The sequence below is a fragment of the Bos javanicus genome, chromosome 11, assembly GCF_032452875.1.
Source record: "Bos javanicus breed banteng chromosome 11, ARS-OSU_banteng_1.0, whole genome shotgun sequence".
Lineage (NCBI taxonomy): Eukaryota > Metazoa > Chordata > Mammalia > Artiodactyla > Bovidae > Bos > Bos javanicus.
In genome coordinates, this window is record NC_083878.1 from 88,832,886 (window position 1) to 88,852,135 (window position 19,250).

The 19,250-nt window shown below is 41.5% G+C and overlaps 1 protein-coding gene across 1 annotated transcript; it reads left to right on the plus strand.

The window, feature by feature from the left end:
• Window positions 1–18,044: 18,044 nt before the first annotated feature.
• Window positions 18,045–18,911, plus strand: LOC133256607 (histone H2B type 1-H-like). Its single transcript, XM_061431387.1, has 2 exons — window positions 18,045–18,051; window positions 18,508–18,911. Exons 1-2 carry the CDS (start codon window positions 18,045–18,047, stop codon window positions 18,909–18,911), a joined length of 411 nt encoding a protein of 136 aa, XP_061287371.1.
• The last annotated feature ends 339 nt before the right edge of the window (window positions 18,912–19,250 follow it).

Consider the following 19,250-nt stretch of genomic DNA (forward strand, 5'->3'; position numbering starts at 1 on the left):
AAGTGAAAGTGAAATTGCTCAGTCGTGTCTGATTCTTAGCGACCCAATGGACTGCAGCCCACCAGTCTCCTCTGTCCATGGGATTTTCCAGGCAAGAGTACTGGAGTGGGGTGCCTTTGCCGTCTCCCCTAAAGATTATATGTAGAGGTAAAAGGCCCAGAATAGTCAACATGATATTGGAGAAGAAAGAAGCTGGAGGACTAATACCACTCATTTCAAGAATTACCGGGAAGCTACAGTAATCAGGACAAGTTGTTATCAGACAAAGAAGAAAGAAGATCAATGGAACAGAAGAGCAAGTCCAGAAGGAGACTCACATACATACAAGCCATCAAATGAGCTTTGACAATGGAGCAAAGAAAAACAACAGGGCCAAGATAGTCCCTTTTGATAAATGGTGCTGGAAAAATGGAACTCCTCACATGCAAGATAAAAATGGATCTAGATGAAGACCATATGCTCGGCACAAATATTAACTCAAAATGGATCAAGTATCTAAACATCAAAACTAGAAACATCCTAGAAGATAACATAGGTGAAAACCTAGATGATCTTTAGGTATGGTGATGCCTTTTTAGCGACAATACCAAAGGCACAATCCTTGAAAGAAATAACTGGATTGCATTAAAATAAAAAAACCTCTCCTCTATGGAAGACAAGCTGGATTGCATTAAAATAAAAAACCTCTCCTCTCTGGAAGACAAGATCAAGAGGATTAGAAAACAAACCACAACTGGCTGGTGATGAGAAAATATTTGCAAAGACATATCTGATAGAGGACCGTTATCCAAAATATACAAAGAATTCTTAAAACTCAATAATATAATATCAAACAATGTGATTTTAAAGTGGGCCAAAGATTTTTAACAAACACCTCGCCAAAGAAGATACACAGATGGCAAATAAGCATGTGCAAAGATGCTCCACATCGAAGGTCATCAGGAAATGCAAATTAAACCAGCAGTGAGATACCCGTACATGACTGTTAAAATGGCCCTAATCTGGAACGCTGATAACGCTAAACACTGGTGAGGATGTAGAGCGGCGGGAACCCTTACTCATTATTGGCAGGAATGCAAATGGTATAGCCACTTTGAAGGACAGTTTGGTAGGTTCTTTTCTACGAAGCAAAATGTACTCTTACATTATGATCCAGCTGTCATGCTCCTCGGTATTGACCTGAAGGAACTGCGAACATGTCCACACATAAACCCGCACATGGTATTTCTAGCAGGATTGCCTTGTGGACAGCAGTTATCTCATAGCAGGATGGACTTCCTAATATTCAGGGAGGTAGCAATAATACTTTGATAATGCAGAGACGTCAGTCAGTTCAGTTCAGTTGCTCAGTCGTGTCCGACTCTTTGCGACCCCATGAATTGTAGCACGTCAGGCCTCCCTGTCCATCACCAACTCCTGGCACTGTTTAAATTGGGAAACTCTCTCTAAGTTTTAGATCAGTCCTGGGGATGTAGGGTGGGTTCTCCAGGTGGTTCAATGGTAAAGAATCCGCCTGCCAGTGCAGGAGATGTGGATTTGATCCCTAGGTCAGGAAGATTCCCTTGAGGAGGAAATGGCCACTCCAGAATTTCTGCCTGAAGAATCCCATGGACAGACTGGCGGGCTACTCCATGGGGTCACAAAAGAGTCAGAAACGATCGAGTCACTGAGCATGCATGCCCACAGGCACATTCAGAGATGTAGGATAAGAAGCTGAACGAAGCCATCTCCCACAGCTTTATCTGTGTTATACAACACAGAATCCACTTCTCCACGTTTCTCTGTTGACAGCACAAGCAGGATGCAATGTGTAGCCATGAATTCACTGTTGGAGTGCAAAGCAAAATCAGAGGAAAATCAGGTGGTTATTTCAAAATGTAAACTGTGCGAGAAATAAATTATTTCTGACTGGGTTCTATTAAGGAGCTCAAACTTGATTAATCTGTGGCCTAGATAAGCATTTACCTCTAGCAATTACATGCCACTATTACAGTGATTATTTTATAAAAGCTAATAAACACTATCTGGAGTTAATATTTGCTCCTGGGGAAAGTTTGCCAAGAGCTTAGAATACATTTATGGAAGATTTTGCCTGCTAGGTTTGTGTGCAAAGTTTGAAACAGCAAAACCCTTTTAGCATCATTAACAATAATTATACAAAAAAATCAGTGTACAAACAGTTGTACCCAGGAAAGCTGAAATCTGATATAGAAATAGACAAAGTTTAGGAATTTTGCATAACTGGCCAAATCCTGTCAGTGTTTGGCCAATTATGCAAAGTCCAACTAACAAATTCTGCAGTTGATTTAGTCTTTGAAATGATCTCTGCTTAAATCGATACTATGTACTCTTGTGTGTGTCAGAGTTCTAAATAATGGCTGACCTCTTGGAAATTTAAAGACTAGAATTAGACTAGTTAGTTACGCTAAGCAGATTGTGGTGTGTTTTAACCCACCCAGACCAGCCTAACAATGGGATGTTTGCTAATGTTCTCAACAGGGGAGAATAAGGAACTCATTTACAACCTGTGTATCTGGTTAAGTGCCCATTTTAATAATACGTTTAAGCAGGATTTTCTTTGAGTTCAATGATTGGTGGACATGCATAAGCACATATATATGAATTTTAGTAAAGGTGTTAGATATTCACACATTCTCTTAATTAGGCTAGAGATTCAGAAAAAAAAAACTAGTACTTTCTTATTATGGTATTATCATCAAGATACAGTATCCTATTTAAAATTCACATATGAGTAATCTTTATGTCAAAAGAATAAGCATAATCCATGATCCCGGATTTGCCACCATAATTTTCTTTATTTACGTACAGATTGTGTGCATGTGTGTGTGCTCGATCATGTCCAACTCTTTGCAACCCCATGGATTGTAGCCTGACAGGCTTCTCTGTTCATGGAATTTTCTAGGCAAGAATACTTAAGTGAGTTGCCATTTCCTCCTCCAGGGGATCTTCCTGACCCAGGGATCAGACCCACATCTCTTGCATCTCCTGCATTGGCAGGTGGATTCTTTACCACTGAGTCACCTGGGAAGCCCACCTATATATTTGTAGGCTCTGTCAGCTCAGTCAACAAGGGATGTGAGTAGGGGTGGAGGAAGCTACCATCTGGGTCTTTGAAGTTATTCACTTTCTGCAAACTTTATTCATCTCTAAAGCTCTCATGCCTCCTTGTTTATCGAGAACCTTAGATAAGATTTCTTGTTGGTAATGAGAAGGGAGTTGGATCTAAAACTTGTTTCATTCTTCAATCTGGTGTGCACCGAAAACATTTTTCTTAGGGTGAAAGATGACAGACAGATGTCGGATACACTAGGCTATGTGCAGGTATCTATTCTGAGAAGCTGAGGAGAGAACGATGCTCTGAAACATACTAAAGTGTGTGTGTGTTTCTTCTCTGGAGAGGATGGGTTCTTTGGGGAATTAAACTTATGCATTTACTTATGCATGAAACGAACTGAGAGCTACCCCGTGTAGCCACTGCCAAGAACAGGGGCCACCTTGAGGGGCTGGACAGGCAGCTCTGATAGTCTTATATTCTCAGCTCAGGGGGATTAGGTGGGGAAACAGCAGGGACACAGGTTCTAAGAACCATAGGAAAGAATCCTAGATATTAATGATAATTGATACTCTAAGTGAATTATGGGTCTGCCTTAACAGTATCAATCAAAGCATAGACTTTTATAGTGATACAGCTATTTTAAAGAAGTATTCTTCAAAGACGAATGACAAAATCGGAAAAATTCAGGAGTGTAGTCTGGGGGAATTTTCATCTACTTCGGACTTTGAAAAAACTAAGGGCCATGCATCCTCTTTATACCACAGGAGTTGCCACCAAAACATTGTTGATGACTAATCATTATTCTCTCAACTAAGAAAGCATTTCTCTTCCCAAAAGACAGATGTAAGGAAGTAGACAAGCTGGACATTTTCCAGTGGAAACCCTTGTCCAATTTCTTAGACGTTAAGATCGTACTTTCAGAAAAGTTGTTTAGGGCCTTCACTGTAGAGTCACATCTCTCCTATATCTTATCTTCTAAAAATCCACCAGTTGTAATACTTGAAAAATACCTTCTTAAGTTTATTCTTGCTGTAGCTTTCTAATGATCTTTTTGTTATACTTTTATTGAGATATATTCACACACCATACAATTCACCCATTTAAAGTATACAGTTCAATGATCTCTAGGGTGTTCACAGTTATGGAACCATCACCCAAACCAATATTAGAACATTTTCATTAAACCTGAAAGAAACTCTTTCCCTTTAGCTATCTCTCCCCATGTCATTTCATTCCTGTGTTCAACTCAAGCCAACCACTGATCTACTTTCTGTCCTTTTTGATTCGCCTATTCTGGAAATTTCATATAAAAGGAATCATATAATATGTGGTCTTTTGTGACTGGCTTCTTCCACTGAGCATAATATTTTCAATGTTCATTCGTATTATAGATGCACCAATACTTCTTCTATTTTTATAATTGAATAATATTTCATCATATGGATAGACCACATTTTGTTTATCCATTTGTCAGTTGATGGTCAGTTGGATTCTTTCCACATTTGAGCTATCATAAATAAAGTTGCTATGAACATTGGTATACAAGGATTTTGTGATTTACATTTTCATTTCTCTTGGGTATATACTTAGGGGTGGAATTGCTGGCTTAAATGGTAGCTGTCTGTGTAATCATTTGAGGAACTGCTGGACTGTCTCCTAAAGCAGGATACAACACCATGACGTTCCCACTAGGAGTGTGTGAAAGTGAAAGTCACTTGGTCTTGTCCGACTCTTTGTGACCCCACAGACTATACAGTCCATGGAATTCTCCAGGTCAGAACACTGGAGTGGACAGCTGTTCCAACCCAGGGATCGAAACAAGGTCTCCTGCATTGCAGACAGATTCTTTACCATCTGAGCCACCAGGGAAGCCCAGGAATACTGGAGTGGGTAGCCTTTCTCTTCTCCAGTGGATCTTCCTGACCTAGAAATCAAATTGGGGTCTCCTGCTTTGCAGGAGGATTCTTTACCAACTGAGCTACCAGGGAAGCCCAGGAGTGTGTGAGGGTTCTAGTTTCTCCACATCATTGCCAACAATTGTCAATCTATCTTTTTGATTACAGGCATCCTGCTGCTGCTGCTGCTGCTCACTTCAGTCGTGTCCGACTCTGTGCGACCCCATAGATGGCAGCCCACCAACTTCCCCGTCCCTGGGATTCTCCAGGCAAGAACACTGGAGTGGGTTGCCATTTCCTTCTCCAATGCATGAAAGTGAAAAGTGAAAGTGAAGTCGCTCAGTCGTGTCTGATTCTTAGCGACCCCATGGACTGCAGCCTACCAGGCTCCTCCGTCCATGGGATTTTCTAGGCAAAAGTACTGGAGTGGGGTGCCATTGCCTTCTCTCATAGGCATCCTAGTGGGGTGCAAAGTAATATTTAATTGAGGTTTTTATTTTTATTATCCTAATGACTAATCTGAATGCAGAGTTCCAAAGAATAGCAAGGAGAGATAAGAAAGCCTTCTTCAGCGATCAATGCAAAGAAATAGAGGAAAACAACAGAATGGGAAAGACTAGAGATCTCTTCAAGAAAATCAGAGATACCAAAGGAACATTTCATGCAAAGATGGGCTCGATAAAGGACAGAACTGGTATGGACCTAACAGAAGCAGAAGATATTAAGAAGAGGTGGCAAGAATACACAGAAGAACTGTACAAAAAAGATCTTCACAACCAAGATAATCACGATGGTGCGATCACTGACCTAGAGCCAGACATTCTGGAATGTGAAGTCAAGTGGGCCTTGGAAAGCATCACTATGAACAAAGCTAGTGGAGGTGATGGAATTCCAGTTGAGCTATTCCAAATCCTGAAAGATGATGCTGTGAAAGTGCTGTACTCAATATGCCAGCCAATTTGGAAAACTCAGCAGTGGCCACAGGACTGGAAAAGGTCAGTTTTCATTCCAATCCCAAAGAAAGGCAATGCCAAAGAATGCTCAATCAACCACACAATTGCACTCATCTCACACGCTAGTAAAGTAATGTTCAAAATTCTCCAAGCCAGGCTTCAGCAATATGTGAATCATGAACTTCCTGATGTTCAAGCTGGTTTTAGAAAAGGCAGAGGAACCAGAGATCAAATTGCCAACATCCGCTGGATCATGGAAAAAGCAAGAGAGTTCCAGAAAAACATCTATTTTTGCTTTATTGACTATGCCAAAGCCTTTGACTGTGTGGATCACAATAGACTGTGGGAAATTCTGAAAGAGATGGGAATACCAGACCACCTGATCTGTCTCTTGAGAAATCTGTATGCAGGTCAGGAAGCAACAGTTAGAACTGGACATGGAACAACAGACTGGTTCCAAACAGGAAAAGGAGTATGTCAAGGCTGTATATTGTCACCCTGCTTATTTAACTTATATGCAGAGTACATCATGAGAAACGCTGGACTGGAAGAAACACAAGCTGGAATCAAGATTGCTGGGAGAAATATCAATAACCTCAGATATGCAGATGATACCACCCTTATGGCAGAAAGTGAAGAGGAACTTAAAAAGCCTCTTGATGAAGGTGAAAGAAGAGAGTGAAAAAGTTGGCTTAAAGCTCAACATTCAGAAAACGAAGATCATGGCATCCGGTCCCACCACTTCATGGGAAATAGATGGGGAAACAGTGGAAACAGTGTCAGACTTTATTTTTCTGGGCTCCAAAATCACTGCAGATGGTGACTGCAGCCATGAAATTAAAAGACACTTACTCCTTGGAAGGAAAGTTATGACCAACCTAGATAGCATATTCAAAAGCAGAGACATTACTTTGCCAACAAAGGTCCATCTAGTCAAGGCTATGGTTTTTCCTGTAGTCATGTATGGATGTGAGAGTTGGACTGTGAAGAAGGCTGAGCACTGAAGAATTGATGCTTTTGAACTGTGGTGTTGGAGAAGACTCTTGAGAGTCCCTTGGACTGCAAGGAGATTCAACCAGTCCATTCTGATGGAGATCAGCCCTGGGATTTCTTTGGAAGGAATGATTCTAAAGCTGAAACTTCAGTACTTTGGCCACCTCATGCGAAGAGTTGACTCATTGGAAAAGACTCTGATGCTGGGAGGGATTGGGAGGCAAGAGGAGAAGGAGATGACAGAGGATGAGACGGCTGGATGGCATCACCTACTCGATGGATGTGAGTCTGAGTGTACTCCGGGAGTTGGTGATGGACAGGGAGGCCTGGCGTGCTGCAATTCATGGGGTCGCAAAGAGTCGGACAGGACTGAGTGACTGATCTGATCTGAATGACTAATGATGTTGAGTATATTTTCATGTGCTCACTGGCCCTTTGTGTATCTTCTTTGGAGAAATATGACTATTTTTTAAGTATGTTCTGTTGAAATACAAGCATAATTCCATTTGTCTTCTGTTGTCCGGTGGCCTTGCAGGATAGGGCAATTGGCAAATAATTCCAAGTCTGGAGATTTGCAAAACCACAACATAGTATGTTTAATGACACCTCAGCTTTGTTATTCCATGACTCGTTTTTAAAAAATAAGTAATACATAACTACTTTCATGAGAAAGTATGATTTGTCATTACACATTCCCAGTGAAACACGATACAATTCAGCTCTCAACTTTAATGTCTTCATTTTATGTTCCTGATTAGGATAATTTCAGCTTTCATAATATTATTTTTATATATGATAAAATACTACTGGTCCAGGACAAATCAACTTTAAGTACAAAGTTCTTAGTTTATCTTAGAAATACCAGCAATCAAATAAAAGAATTAAAGAAAAAAGATGATCACGATTGTGTTTCTTCTGCTACAGGGGCCACTGCTGAACTCTAAGGAACACATTTCTATTCTTTCTCTTTGGATAGCCTACCAAGAGTTCACTGGCAATTTACCATGTGGTTTTCATGTAGCCAGAGTTCACGGCAGTACATTAGACTGACTTCTCATCTCTAGATCTATTTCTTGTAAAAGCATTCCATCAGTCATGCCTTAAAAACCTTTTCTAAGAGTGAAGCTTCTAGTTTGGGTCTCATTCCTGATTTAGTTCACACCTGGAAAGTGTAAGTAAATTAGTTTTGGATCCTAGACTAACTCTTTTTCTCTGCCTTTCCTTGCATTTCTTTTAATTTTTATTGAAGTATAGTTGATTAACAATATTGTGTTAGTTTCTGGTGTGCAGCAAAGTGATTCAGTTATACCTAAAAATGCATCTATTCTTTTTCAAATTCTTTTCCCACTTAGGTTATTACAGAATACTGAGCAGAAGACTCTGTTGCTGGAGATAAAAAGTCAGTAACACCTACTCGTAGCCCAGTGAATGAGCAGAGGTGTATAGTGTTAATCCACCAGTGAGGTTGCTCTGATGGAGAGCACAAGGGACTGAGAAGTACATGGAGCCCAAGTCTTTGCAGTACGAGAGATGTTAGAGCCAAGATTCCACAGAGGAGGAGATAACAGAGCCCACAATAATAAATAGAAGTTATCAGGTAGAAAAATAAGAGAGGTCATTCTGGGAAGGGCCATAATGACCTAGGCCCAGAGGAGTGGCAGAGGGCTTAGTCCTTAAGACTAGAACTGGGCATATGTAGGTGGGCTCCAGGTGGAGGCGGGCTGGAGATGATACTAGATAAATGCCCTTATTACAGGCACTGTGTTACTGTTCAGTCACTAAGTCGTGTCTGACTCCTTGCAACCAACGAACTGCAGCAATCTGTGCTCCTCTGTCCTACACTACCTCCTGGAGTTTGCCCAGATTCATGTCCATTGCGTTGGCGGTTCTATCTAACAATCTCATCCTCTGCCACTCTCTTTGCCTTTTGCCTTCAATATTTCCTAGCACCAGGGTTTTTTTTCCAATGAGTCAGCTCTTGGCATCAGGTGGCCAAAGTACTGGGGTTTCAGCTTCAACATCAGTCCTTCAATGAATATTCAGGGTGGATTTCCTTTAGGATTGACTGGTTTGATCTCCTTGCTGTCCAAGGGACTCTCTCAAGAATTTTCATATAGCTTATTTGTTTTTTTCTTCCCCTTGACCTCGGTTTTACTCTCTGGAACAGCAAAGAATGAACTGAATGATTCTTTTCATTAGAGCGTTTCATAGGTTTGACAACAGTGCTAACATCGCTCCCAAATCTTGAGTTTTCCAAAGGGAACATTCCTTATTCCTTCACTTTTTCTTCATATGGAATGAAGAAAATGGTTTCCAAGATCTTCACCATCACCGTTTTCTCTACTGGATATGCTTCAACTTTTAAATTTCTTTATAAAATGTGGGTCCCAATGCAGAATGCAGATCCAGGTGTGGTTTGCCCAGTGTGATATCTTGGGGTTAATATTTCCTCTGCCACGGGTACTAAGCACTGGCATCCGATTGTCTCTGCCCAGGTGAGCTCATCTCTAACTTCTGAGCCTTGTTTCCCCACTGAACTAGATTCTTTCATCCTTGGGCATGTTACTTACTGACTCAAAAACAAGACTGGTTCTTTACACATAGTTATTTTCATCTGGTTAACTTTGACTCATATTTCCCAGAAAGGCCAGAGCCTTTTAAAATCTTTATCCAACAATGTCTTGGTGATCTCTCTCCACCTAGTGTCATCTGAAGTTTTCAAAGTCATGAAATATTCTAGTCTGTCTTCATCCAACAATGTATAAAAAATATTGGTAACAATTGGGTCACGTACAAAATCAGCAACCTTGTTTTTATTAAGGAATTGGGAGATTGGGAGATTGGGATTAACATATATATATACTCAGTTCAGTTCAGTCACTAAGTTGTGTCTGACGCTTTACAACCCCATGGACTGCAGCATGCCAGGCTGCCCTGTCCATCACCAACTCCCGCAGCTAACCAAACTCATGTCCATCGAGTTGGTGATGCCATCCAACCATCTCATCCTCTGTCATCCCCTTCTCCTCCCGCCTTCAATCTTTCCCAGCCTCAGAGTCTATGTATATGTATAGGGTCTATGTTTACATATATGTATACATTGGAGAAGGAAATGGCAACCCACTCCAGTGTTCTTGCCTGGAGAATCCCAGGGACGGGGGAGCCTGGTGGGCTGCTGTTTGTGGGGTCGCACAGAGTCGGACACGACTGAAGCGACTTAGCAGCAGCAGCAGCAGCAGCATACATGTATATATGTATACATGTATATTTGTATATACATTTGTATATGTGTATATATATATACACATCAGGGTCTATGTATAATATACACTTCTATGTATAAAATGGATAACTAATTAAGAACCCACTGTATAGCATAAGAAGTGAGCCGTGACGTTATTTACAGGCAAATGTGTTTAAAGTGATGTGTTGTTGAGTCACACCAGAGAGGTTTTTGGTGCACTTATAAACCATCCCAAATCTATTATATCCGCCCTATCATCCAGCCTTCAACATGTCCAAGGGGCATCTTGCCTTCTACCGGGGTGCCAGCATGATTTCAGCATTACTGCTGCCTTAGTCACTGTTGTCTTGGGAGCATGCCTGGTCTGAACTGGCTGTGTGAAACGGCTGATCTCACTCTTGAATAGCAGCATCTCCAGCCTCTTGGACTCTGGAGTCCTAAGGCTCTGAGGGGCTGACATTTAGGTCTTTTCACACACCCTGCAGCTCTGACTTCACACCAGGGTAGACTAGACATGCTTGGGAATTGTCTTCTGAAACACACATTTATTGGATCACAGCTTTTAGAGGCTTGCTCTATATTTACCCGTCTAATACGGCTGCCAAGGTATCACCTAGTCTCCTGTGACTCTGACACTCCCAGGGACGTAAAGATCACTATTTTTAAAGCTAGTTGTGAATATCACACCTTCCTTCTCCTTAGAAGAGCCTAATTATCTATTTGTTGGACATACCCCTGTTCTCTGTAACTTTATTCTACTCCACAGGATCTCTATTTTAGAAGTCAGTGTAAATTGAGCTTTAAGATTTCTGTGGGGAGGGATCATTGTCTACATTCCTCCCTTTCCTGGCCATGTCAAGAGTATCTTGGTGGTCGTTCTAGGACTTTCCAACATCTGGATACTTCTCCATGTTCCCATGCTACTAAACTTTCTTACCTTAATGTCTTTTGAAATATTGCCTGTGTGTGTGCCAAGTTGTCTCAATTCTGTCCGACTCTTTGTGATTGTAGCCCACCAGGCTCCTCTGTCCATGGGGATTCTCCAGGCAAGAATACTGGAAGGGGTTGCCATGCCCTCCTCCAGGGGATCTTTCCAACCCAGGAATTGAACCCATGTCTCTGGCGTCTCCTGCCTTTCAGGCAGGTTCTTTATCCACTGAGCCACCTGGGAAACCCTTTCAAAATATTGAGCTGGACAAAATGTTCATTAGGGATTTTCCATGAGAGATTATGAAGACCACAAGTGAACTTTTTGGCCAACCAAATGTATCTCAAAGACTTTTTCTTGATTCTTATTTATAAGAATATCCCTAGTATTCCTACATTTCTACCATCTTTTTTTTTTTTTTGACTCTAACACTGAGAAGAAAAAACTCTTTAAAAAAAATAAAGATTTCTTTTTCTCAATTGTAAAAAGAAGCATGGCTATAGTGTAAAATCTATTAAACATAAAAATGTTGAAAAATTGATTGTGCTATCCAAACACTACTACATTTTGATTTAGTTTAATTAAATCTTTCTCAGTGCACATTTATTTTTCACAGTTGTCATCACCTCTTATCTATAATTTAGTATCCCTTTTTAGTTAGCTTATTAGTTCCTTGTTTCATGTCATTATATAAACATCAAAATAGATATCACCATGTAGTTGACTCTTTTGTTGATTATTTTTGATACTTTTTATAAATAAAGTCATGAGGATTATCTTTGATATCAAGGTTTTCTCTCCATATCTCTTGGGTAATTTTCTCAAGATAAAGTCAAAGAAGTGCTATCATTGTACCAAGAGGGGATTTTTATGGTTCCTGATGTTGTTGTTTAGTCCCGAAGTCATGTCCAACTCTTTGCAACCCCATAGACTGTAGCTCACCAGGCTCCTCTGACAATGGGGTTCTCCAGGCAAGAATACTGGAGTGGGTTGCCATTTTCTTCTCCAGAGGATCTTCCCAACCCAGGGATCAAACCCACGTCTCCTGCATTGGCCAGTAGATTCTTTACTGCTGAGCCACCAGGGAACATATTCCAAGTTGTTTTCCGTAAGAGTTGAATCCAGTTATACACCTACGAGCAATATGTGAAAATATTTATTGGCATGATTTGTTTTAGGAAAAGCATAGTTACAACATTTTAAGGGCAAAACTGTAGTATTCTATATTAGAAGAGAGGTGAAAGCATTGTCATAGTTGAAGCACATCTCAGGACAAGTTCCATGAACACGGTTTAGAATGTTCAGCAAATCCCTTATCTGTTGGACATGATATATGGTAAGCTTCCCAAAGACTCTGAAGAATACCAAAAGTTTACAGAGACTATTATGCAGACCTTTTGCTTTGGGATTTTGACTTCTGAATCCAGTGATTCAAACCCAGTCATTCTCACAGATTCCTTTCAAGAGCAGAGAAGGTCAGCTGTAATATAACTGTTTAATGCTTTATGTGTATTACCTGGGAACCAGATCACATAGACAAATTCCTAAAAATCCCACAGAGGCATGATAATCTAAGAAGCCTGCTTCTCGGAATTAACTATTATGATCTTTAATGTGATGAATGGTTTAATTGTTGCCTTTCAGAGGATTTATATGTGTTTTCAAACCATAAAAGTAGAAGTTCAGGTAGGGTAAACTGGAAATAATAGAGAACAGGGAACTTGGGGTGGGTAGTCAAAGTAGTTATGTCAGGCTAATTCCCACTCTTATCCCACATGGTACCCACACATCCAGGCTCACCCTGCCATACTGTAGGAAAGGGGAAGGTTTGGGGCCAAACAATGGGATTAAGATCTTAGTCCCCAGTGTTCATTGCAGCACTATGTACACGAGCCAGTTCATGGAAGCAACCTAAATGTCCACCGACAGATGAATGGATAAGAAAGCTGTGGTTCATACATACAAGGCTGGGAGGGAGGTCCAAGAGGGAGAGGATATATGCATACATATAGCTGATTTACTTCATTATACAGTGGAAACTAACATGACATTGTAAAGCACTATATCCCAATTAAAAAAAAAAATGATCCTAGTCTTGCTACTTTAGTAAGTTCTTGGGAAATTTACTTAAGTTCTCCAAGCTTAATTTTCCTTATCTGTCAAAATAGGTGCATCTCTATCATCTTTACACAGGAGCTATTAGAGGAAAACATACATAGAAGAAAGGAAACCAAGGAAGTAGGTGAAGCTTCCCAGGGAAAAGGCAGACAGTTAGAAGAACATGGTTACAGTATTTATATGCAACAGATAATCAACTGCAGATTCGGTCAAAAAGGTTATGCTGCATTGCTCCTCATTTTAACTTATTCCTTTCCCAGTTACTTACTTATTCATTCATGTATTCATCTTTTACTTTCTCTATTCATTCATGCATTCAATAATCATTTGTTGAGCCAGGCACTGAATTAAATTCTGAGGACTCACAAATTAATGAGATACTATTTCTGCCCCCAAAAGGAGAGGAGTCTATTTTAACCTAGAAGATCCATAATGACTGTTCAAGCAATAAGTACTTTCATGTTGTTGAGGAATTATTTGGATCCAGGTTCCTATCCTACTCTGGGACTGCTTCCAGAAGGAGGTAACCCTTGAGTGGCAATGTGAAGGACAGGATAAATAGTCTCAAGAAAAGAGTGAGGCAGTGGAGGTGGAGGTGTATTTCAGGCTACAGGAACTATTTTCCCCAAGTTCTGATGCATGAGACACGTCGTCCATTGAGAAATTCCAAGTTGGCTAATGTGACTCAACCAAAGGATACTGTTGGCATGTAATAAGAGCTGAGATAAGAAATGGTCCTAGGAGCCCATGATGAAGACTGTGGTCCAGATCAGTAGTTTAAGCAAATCTTAGAAGCAGTGGGGAGCCATGGGGAAGTTTCAATCTGGGAGAATGACCAGATCTATAGGTTACATGACCAGTGGCTTAATGTGGAATTTAGATGGAGGGGAGTGAGCATCCATGCTGAGAGTGTAGGAGACGTGTTTACCATAAATCTGGTTAGAATGAGGACTGCCTGACCCCAGGCAGTCACAGCGGTGTTTGGGAAGAGGAATGCAATTTGAGAGAAGTTAAGGAGTTAGAGTTGAGAGACTTGGGAGCCAATTTGGTGTTGTAGGAGCTGAGGGAGAAGAAAGGATGAAAGAAAGGTTATGATAAAACCTGAATTTCTTATTCAGGTCAATGGATGATGGTGAGGATAAGGAACAACAGCTACACCATCACCAGAGAAACTAACTGCCTCTGCATTTGTGTATGTCTGGTTTTCATTTCTTGCATTGACAGGGAAGCTAAAATAGAACATAACAGAGGCCTGTGGTGCTCATCCCAAAGCTGCAGCAATACTTGGGGCCCTGCAGGCTGCGACTCTGATGCTGGGAAAGATGGAAGGCAAAAGGAGAAAGGGGCACCAGAGGATGAGATGGTAGAATGACATCACTGACTCCATGGACATGAATTTGAGCAAACTCCAGGAGATAACAAAGGACAAGGAAGCTCGGTGTATGCTAGTCCATGGGGTTACAAAGCGTGGGGTGTGACTTAGTGACTCAAAAACAACAACAAGGCTGCCACAGGGGCATGGGCACCTATGACCAGGGCACCTAATGGAGTTCAAGCCCCTCTGTTGTAAATTGTATTATTGCTCGAAAGTATTGCCAGCTGAAATCTGTGGCTTCATAACTGCCTTCTGTCTCTCAGTTTGAACACCAAATTAAGGCCCTCCTCTTTTGTGGCTAAGCTTCTCCTGTGGACCTCAGTTCTCAGCTCTGCTCACTCCTACCTCCTTTGTTTCAGTGTCCTCATGAGTCTTGGTGTGACGCTTCTTCCTCCAGCTGCAACATCCACGAGTCCAACCAGGTAGACCACCTCTCCAGGATAATCCAGATGATCTGTTTTAGGCAGTCTGGATGGAAGGAGTTATGCTAGAGGCTTTCATTTCCTTTCGAAGGGATGAATTTTACACTTGGACATAACATCTAAGAAGGCAACATCAGCAGCAGGGATTGGAACACCCTTGTCCACAAGGGGAATGTGGGCTGGAGTGTTGAGGTCTGTGTCTGGGGCAGAGTGGTCCTAGACAGATCCTTCTCTGATAAACCTACCCAGCCTGGGGAGTTTTCAGGATCAACTACCCGTAGGTGAGAAGGAAGTGGCACCTGAAACTCATTTCTCTTCTGTCCCAGGGGGACAGCTGAGCCACCTACAAGACTTCTCAGTATCAGAAAGAGCCAGGACGCTAGATTTTCTTCCTCCTGACTAAAGTTCTGGGACAGTTCAGAAAGCCTTACATTTATTTTCCACCACAGAGATGAGTCTCCTGGCTTTTCTCAATCTTGACGGTGTGAACATTGCCTACTGTGAGTCTTGCCTCTTCAAAAGGAAAGAAAGGCCCTTAGCTGGCTAGCCTCTCTTCATGGCATGTTTGCTCGCTGTTACCACATCCCTAGGTATTCCTACTACTGTTAAGTGGGGAGTGTTGGCAGAGGGTGGAAACGATGAGCCTGTGGTCCCAGGAAAGAGCCGCTGATGTTAGATTTTGTCCTGTATTCACTGCAGCGCTGTGACAAACCATATTTACCCTAAGGAGCAAAATAGCATTTCCTCGTAATATTTTAGAGCTGTTGTACTTTTATTTTCATATACATATGTATATATGCCTGATGAGAAAAAACAATAAAAAGAAAACAGATATAGTTCTTAACCTTAGCACAGGATCCATGCAGAATGTTATGACATGATAATAAAATATTGAGTGTATGAGATTTGGAAGGCAGTTCCCCTACTTCTATCCCTCTCTGGTCTGGTCAATGCTAAGGACCCAATTCCTCATATTAGTGTTTTGTTTCAAATACCTGGAGTAGTTTCTCTTTCCTGCACTGGATTCTGACACGCATAGTCACAGAGCAGAGGTAGATTGAAACTCCTGAGTAACAAGCTCCAGTAATTTATGCACATAATCGTGACCTCATTTGCATAGAGCTACCCTCTTTTACATCATCTTGTCTCTTCTTTTTCCTCTTAACATAATAGATTTTAAAAAATAGATAATATATGATGTCTGATTTTTCCCCTGTGACACATATCATTTGGCATATGAGAGTAAATAGAGCATGTAGCTGAGATTCTGAGGAACACCCTTCTCAGCCCGGCTGAAGGATCTCAGCTCCATGACATCTGAGCATATACTGCAGAAGGATGTCAGCTCTGAGTTGTACCCTGGACCTTGACTCTAAGCATTGCTCATTGAATTGACTGTGCCATCTTATGGAATTAATCAGAATAATCTAGTGATGGTGATTGTGAGTGACATGAGACAGAACATGACACTTCATATTATATGACTTGTCTCAGACCAGGAAAAGAATGATGGGAGAAGTAATCCTTAAAGACATTAAAGTTAGATGTGTGGAATCGTTTATATTTATGCATGGGGTCTATCCCTGGGCATAATCTGGATGAATGATAATGCTGCAAACCACAGTAGAGGTCTATGTTGGGTTGATCAAAAAGTTCATTTGGATTTTTCATAAAATGCTCTAAAAAAACCCAAATGAACTTTTAGACTGACTCAAAATTCTGATACGGTGGGATTCTATGCTTTACTTCTCCCCTCCACACCCCCCTCCCCAACTCTGACTTGAGAAGAGTGTCAAGGGCTTATCTGCCCCACTTGCTTCTCTCGCTGAAATTTTAAAGGAAGAAAACATGATGGCTGGGAGCATTCCTTCTAGAGAAACAATTAGACAGAATAAAAACCTGACGCTCTGTACCTTGAGTGGTTTGGCAAAATGGAGAGGTGGGGAAAGACAGGTTCAGAGAGTGTATTGTGGAGGGGGAACTGGAAAGGGCAGCAACTAGACTGGTAGTGTGGGTGATGGTTTTATAGGGTTACAAATAAATTTTTTTTTACAGTGCATTTTTTCTCTCTCTTTTTTTTTCTTTTTTTAATTTAATTTTATTTTTAAACTTTACAATATTGTATTAGTTTTGCCAAACATCAAAATGAATCCGCAACAGGTATACCCGTGCTCCCCATCCTGAACCCTCCTCCCTCCTTCCTCCCCATACCCTCCCTCTGGGTCGTCCCAGTGCACCAGCCCCAAGCATCCAGTATCGTGTATCGAACCTGGACTGGCGACTCATTTCATACATGATATTATACATGTTTCAAATAAATTTTTTAAATAAGGGTTTTAGGAAGAGAAAATAAGGATAAGAAATGCTCAACAAACACGGTTTGAACACCTGTTTTGTTTTGGCCTGGGAACTGGATACTGGAAAGAAAAAAAGATGACTAGTATTCTGCTCTTTCTCTCAGGCAGCACAGGAACAATAGAGAAAATATATTTGTACAAGGAACTGTAAGGCATAAGTACTAATGGAAGAAGTGTTACCAAAGTGCTTAGAAATTCTGAAGATGATAGAATTCCATGTCATCATACAGACAACTGCAGAAGACACCTATGCAAAGGTGCAAGGGAGTGTAGACAAAAGAAAAATCGCTCCACCAGTATTTGAGGATTAACAAGATGAACAATTTGGCTATAATGAGATGATAATTCCAGCAATACTAGGCACATAAACAACAACACATGTTTAGTGATTGTTTACCACGTAGACATTGTACTAAATGTTGACACAGTATCTCCTTGCTTCATCCCCACATAGACCCTGTGAACCCATGAGTTAGGTGCTGTGTTTGTCCTCATTTTACAGAAGAAGAAATTGAGCTTTCATTGAATTAAGTGACCTCCCGTGTGTCACACAGCTGCCATGTACTAGACTGCTTTGGAGGCCCTTAGGCTTCATTCACACGGGCCAGCAGAAGCAGGTTTGTCCAGGAAGATAGCTTAGGTCAAGTAGGATGGAGGGGCTGGGTTAGGAATCTTTACCTTACATGCCAGGTAACGCAGAGGTGTAAGCATTGTTCTCATTTTGAGAGTTAGCAAAATTGATGTTTTGGGAAAGGAGCCTGAGGTCAGCGTGCAGGATGCATGGAGAGGAGAGACTGGTTACAGGGACCTTTGGAAGGGACTGCAAGGTCTTGCTAGGAGGCACCAGGATGGGAGCAGGGGGTCAGAAGAGATGAGCCTCACTGTCCTTTACTTTAGGAAGTGTTTTGTGTGTGTCTATGTGTCTGTTCATGTGTGGGTGTGTACATACGTGCATGTTGTGAGTGTGTTCTTAGTCGCTAAGTCATGTCCTACTCTTTGTGACTCCATGGACTGTACCCTGCCAGACTCCTCTCTCCACGGGATTTTCCAGACAAGAGTACTGAAGTTGGTTGCCATTTACTACTCTAGGGCATCTTTCCAGCCCAGGGATCAAACCTGTGTCTCTTGCATCTCCTGTGTTGGCAGTCAGATTACTTACCACTAAGCCACCTAGGGCATCGGCTAAGTCTGCTCCTGCCCCTAGAAAGGGCTCTAAAAAAGCTTTGACCAAGGCCCAGAAGAAGGACAGCAAGAAGCGCAAGCGCAGCCGCAAGGAGAGCTACTCCGTGTACCTGTACAAGGTGCTGAAGCAAGTCCATCTGGACACCGGCATCTCGTCCAAGGCCATGGGAATCATGAACTCCTTCGTCAACGACATTTTCGAGCACATGGCTGGCGAGGCATCGCACCTGGTGCATTACAACAAGTGCTCGACTATCACCTCCAGGGAGATCCAGATCGCCATGCGCTTGCTGCTACCTGGGGAGCTGGCCAAGCACGCTGTGTCCGAGGGCACTAAGGCTGTCACCAAGTACACCAGCTCCAAGTAAATATAATATGCCTAGCTGCTGTTAACGGAGAAGGCAATGGCACCCCACTCCAGTACTCTTGCCTGGAAAATCCCATGGATGGAGGGCCTTGGTGGGCTATAGTCCATGGGGTCGATAAGAGTCGGACACGACTGAGTGACTTCACTTTCACTAAGCCACCTAGGGAGCCCATGTATGTAAATAAACACACACAAATATGCAAATTTTAAACTATACTCCAAAGGGAAATTGTCATTTATATCTGCTAATTGAGGACATGTACTCACCAAAGGCTTGTCTTCTGAGTTAACTCATTATAATCAGATGGTCTGATAATGACATAATATATTTTATTAAAAG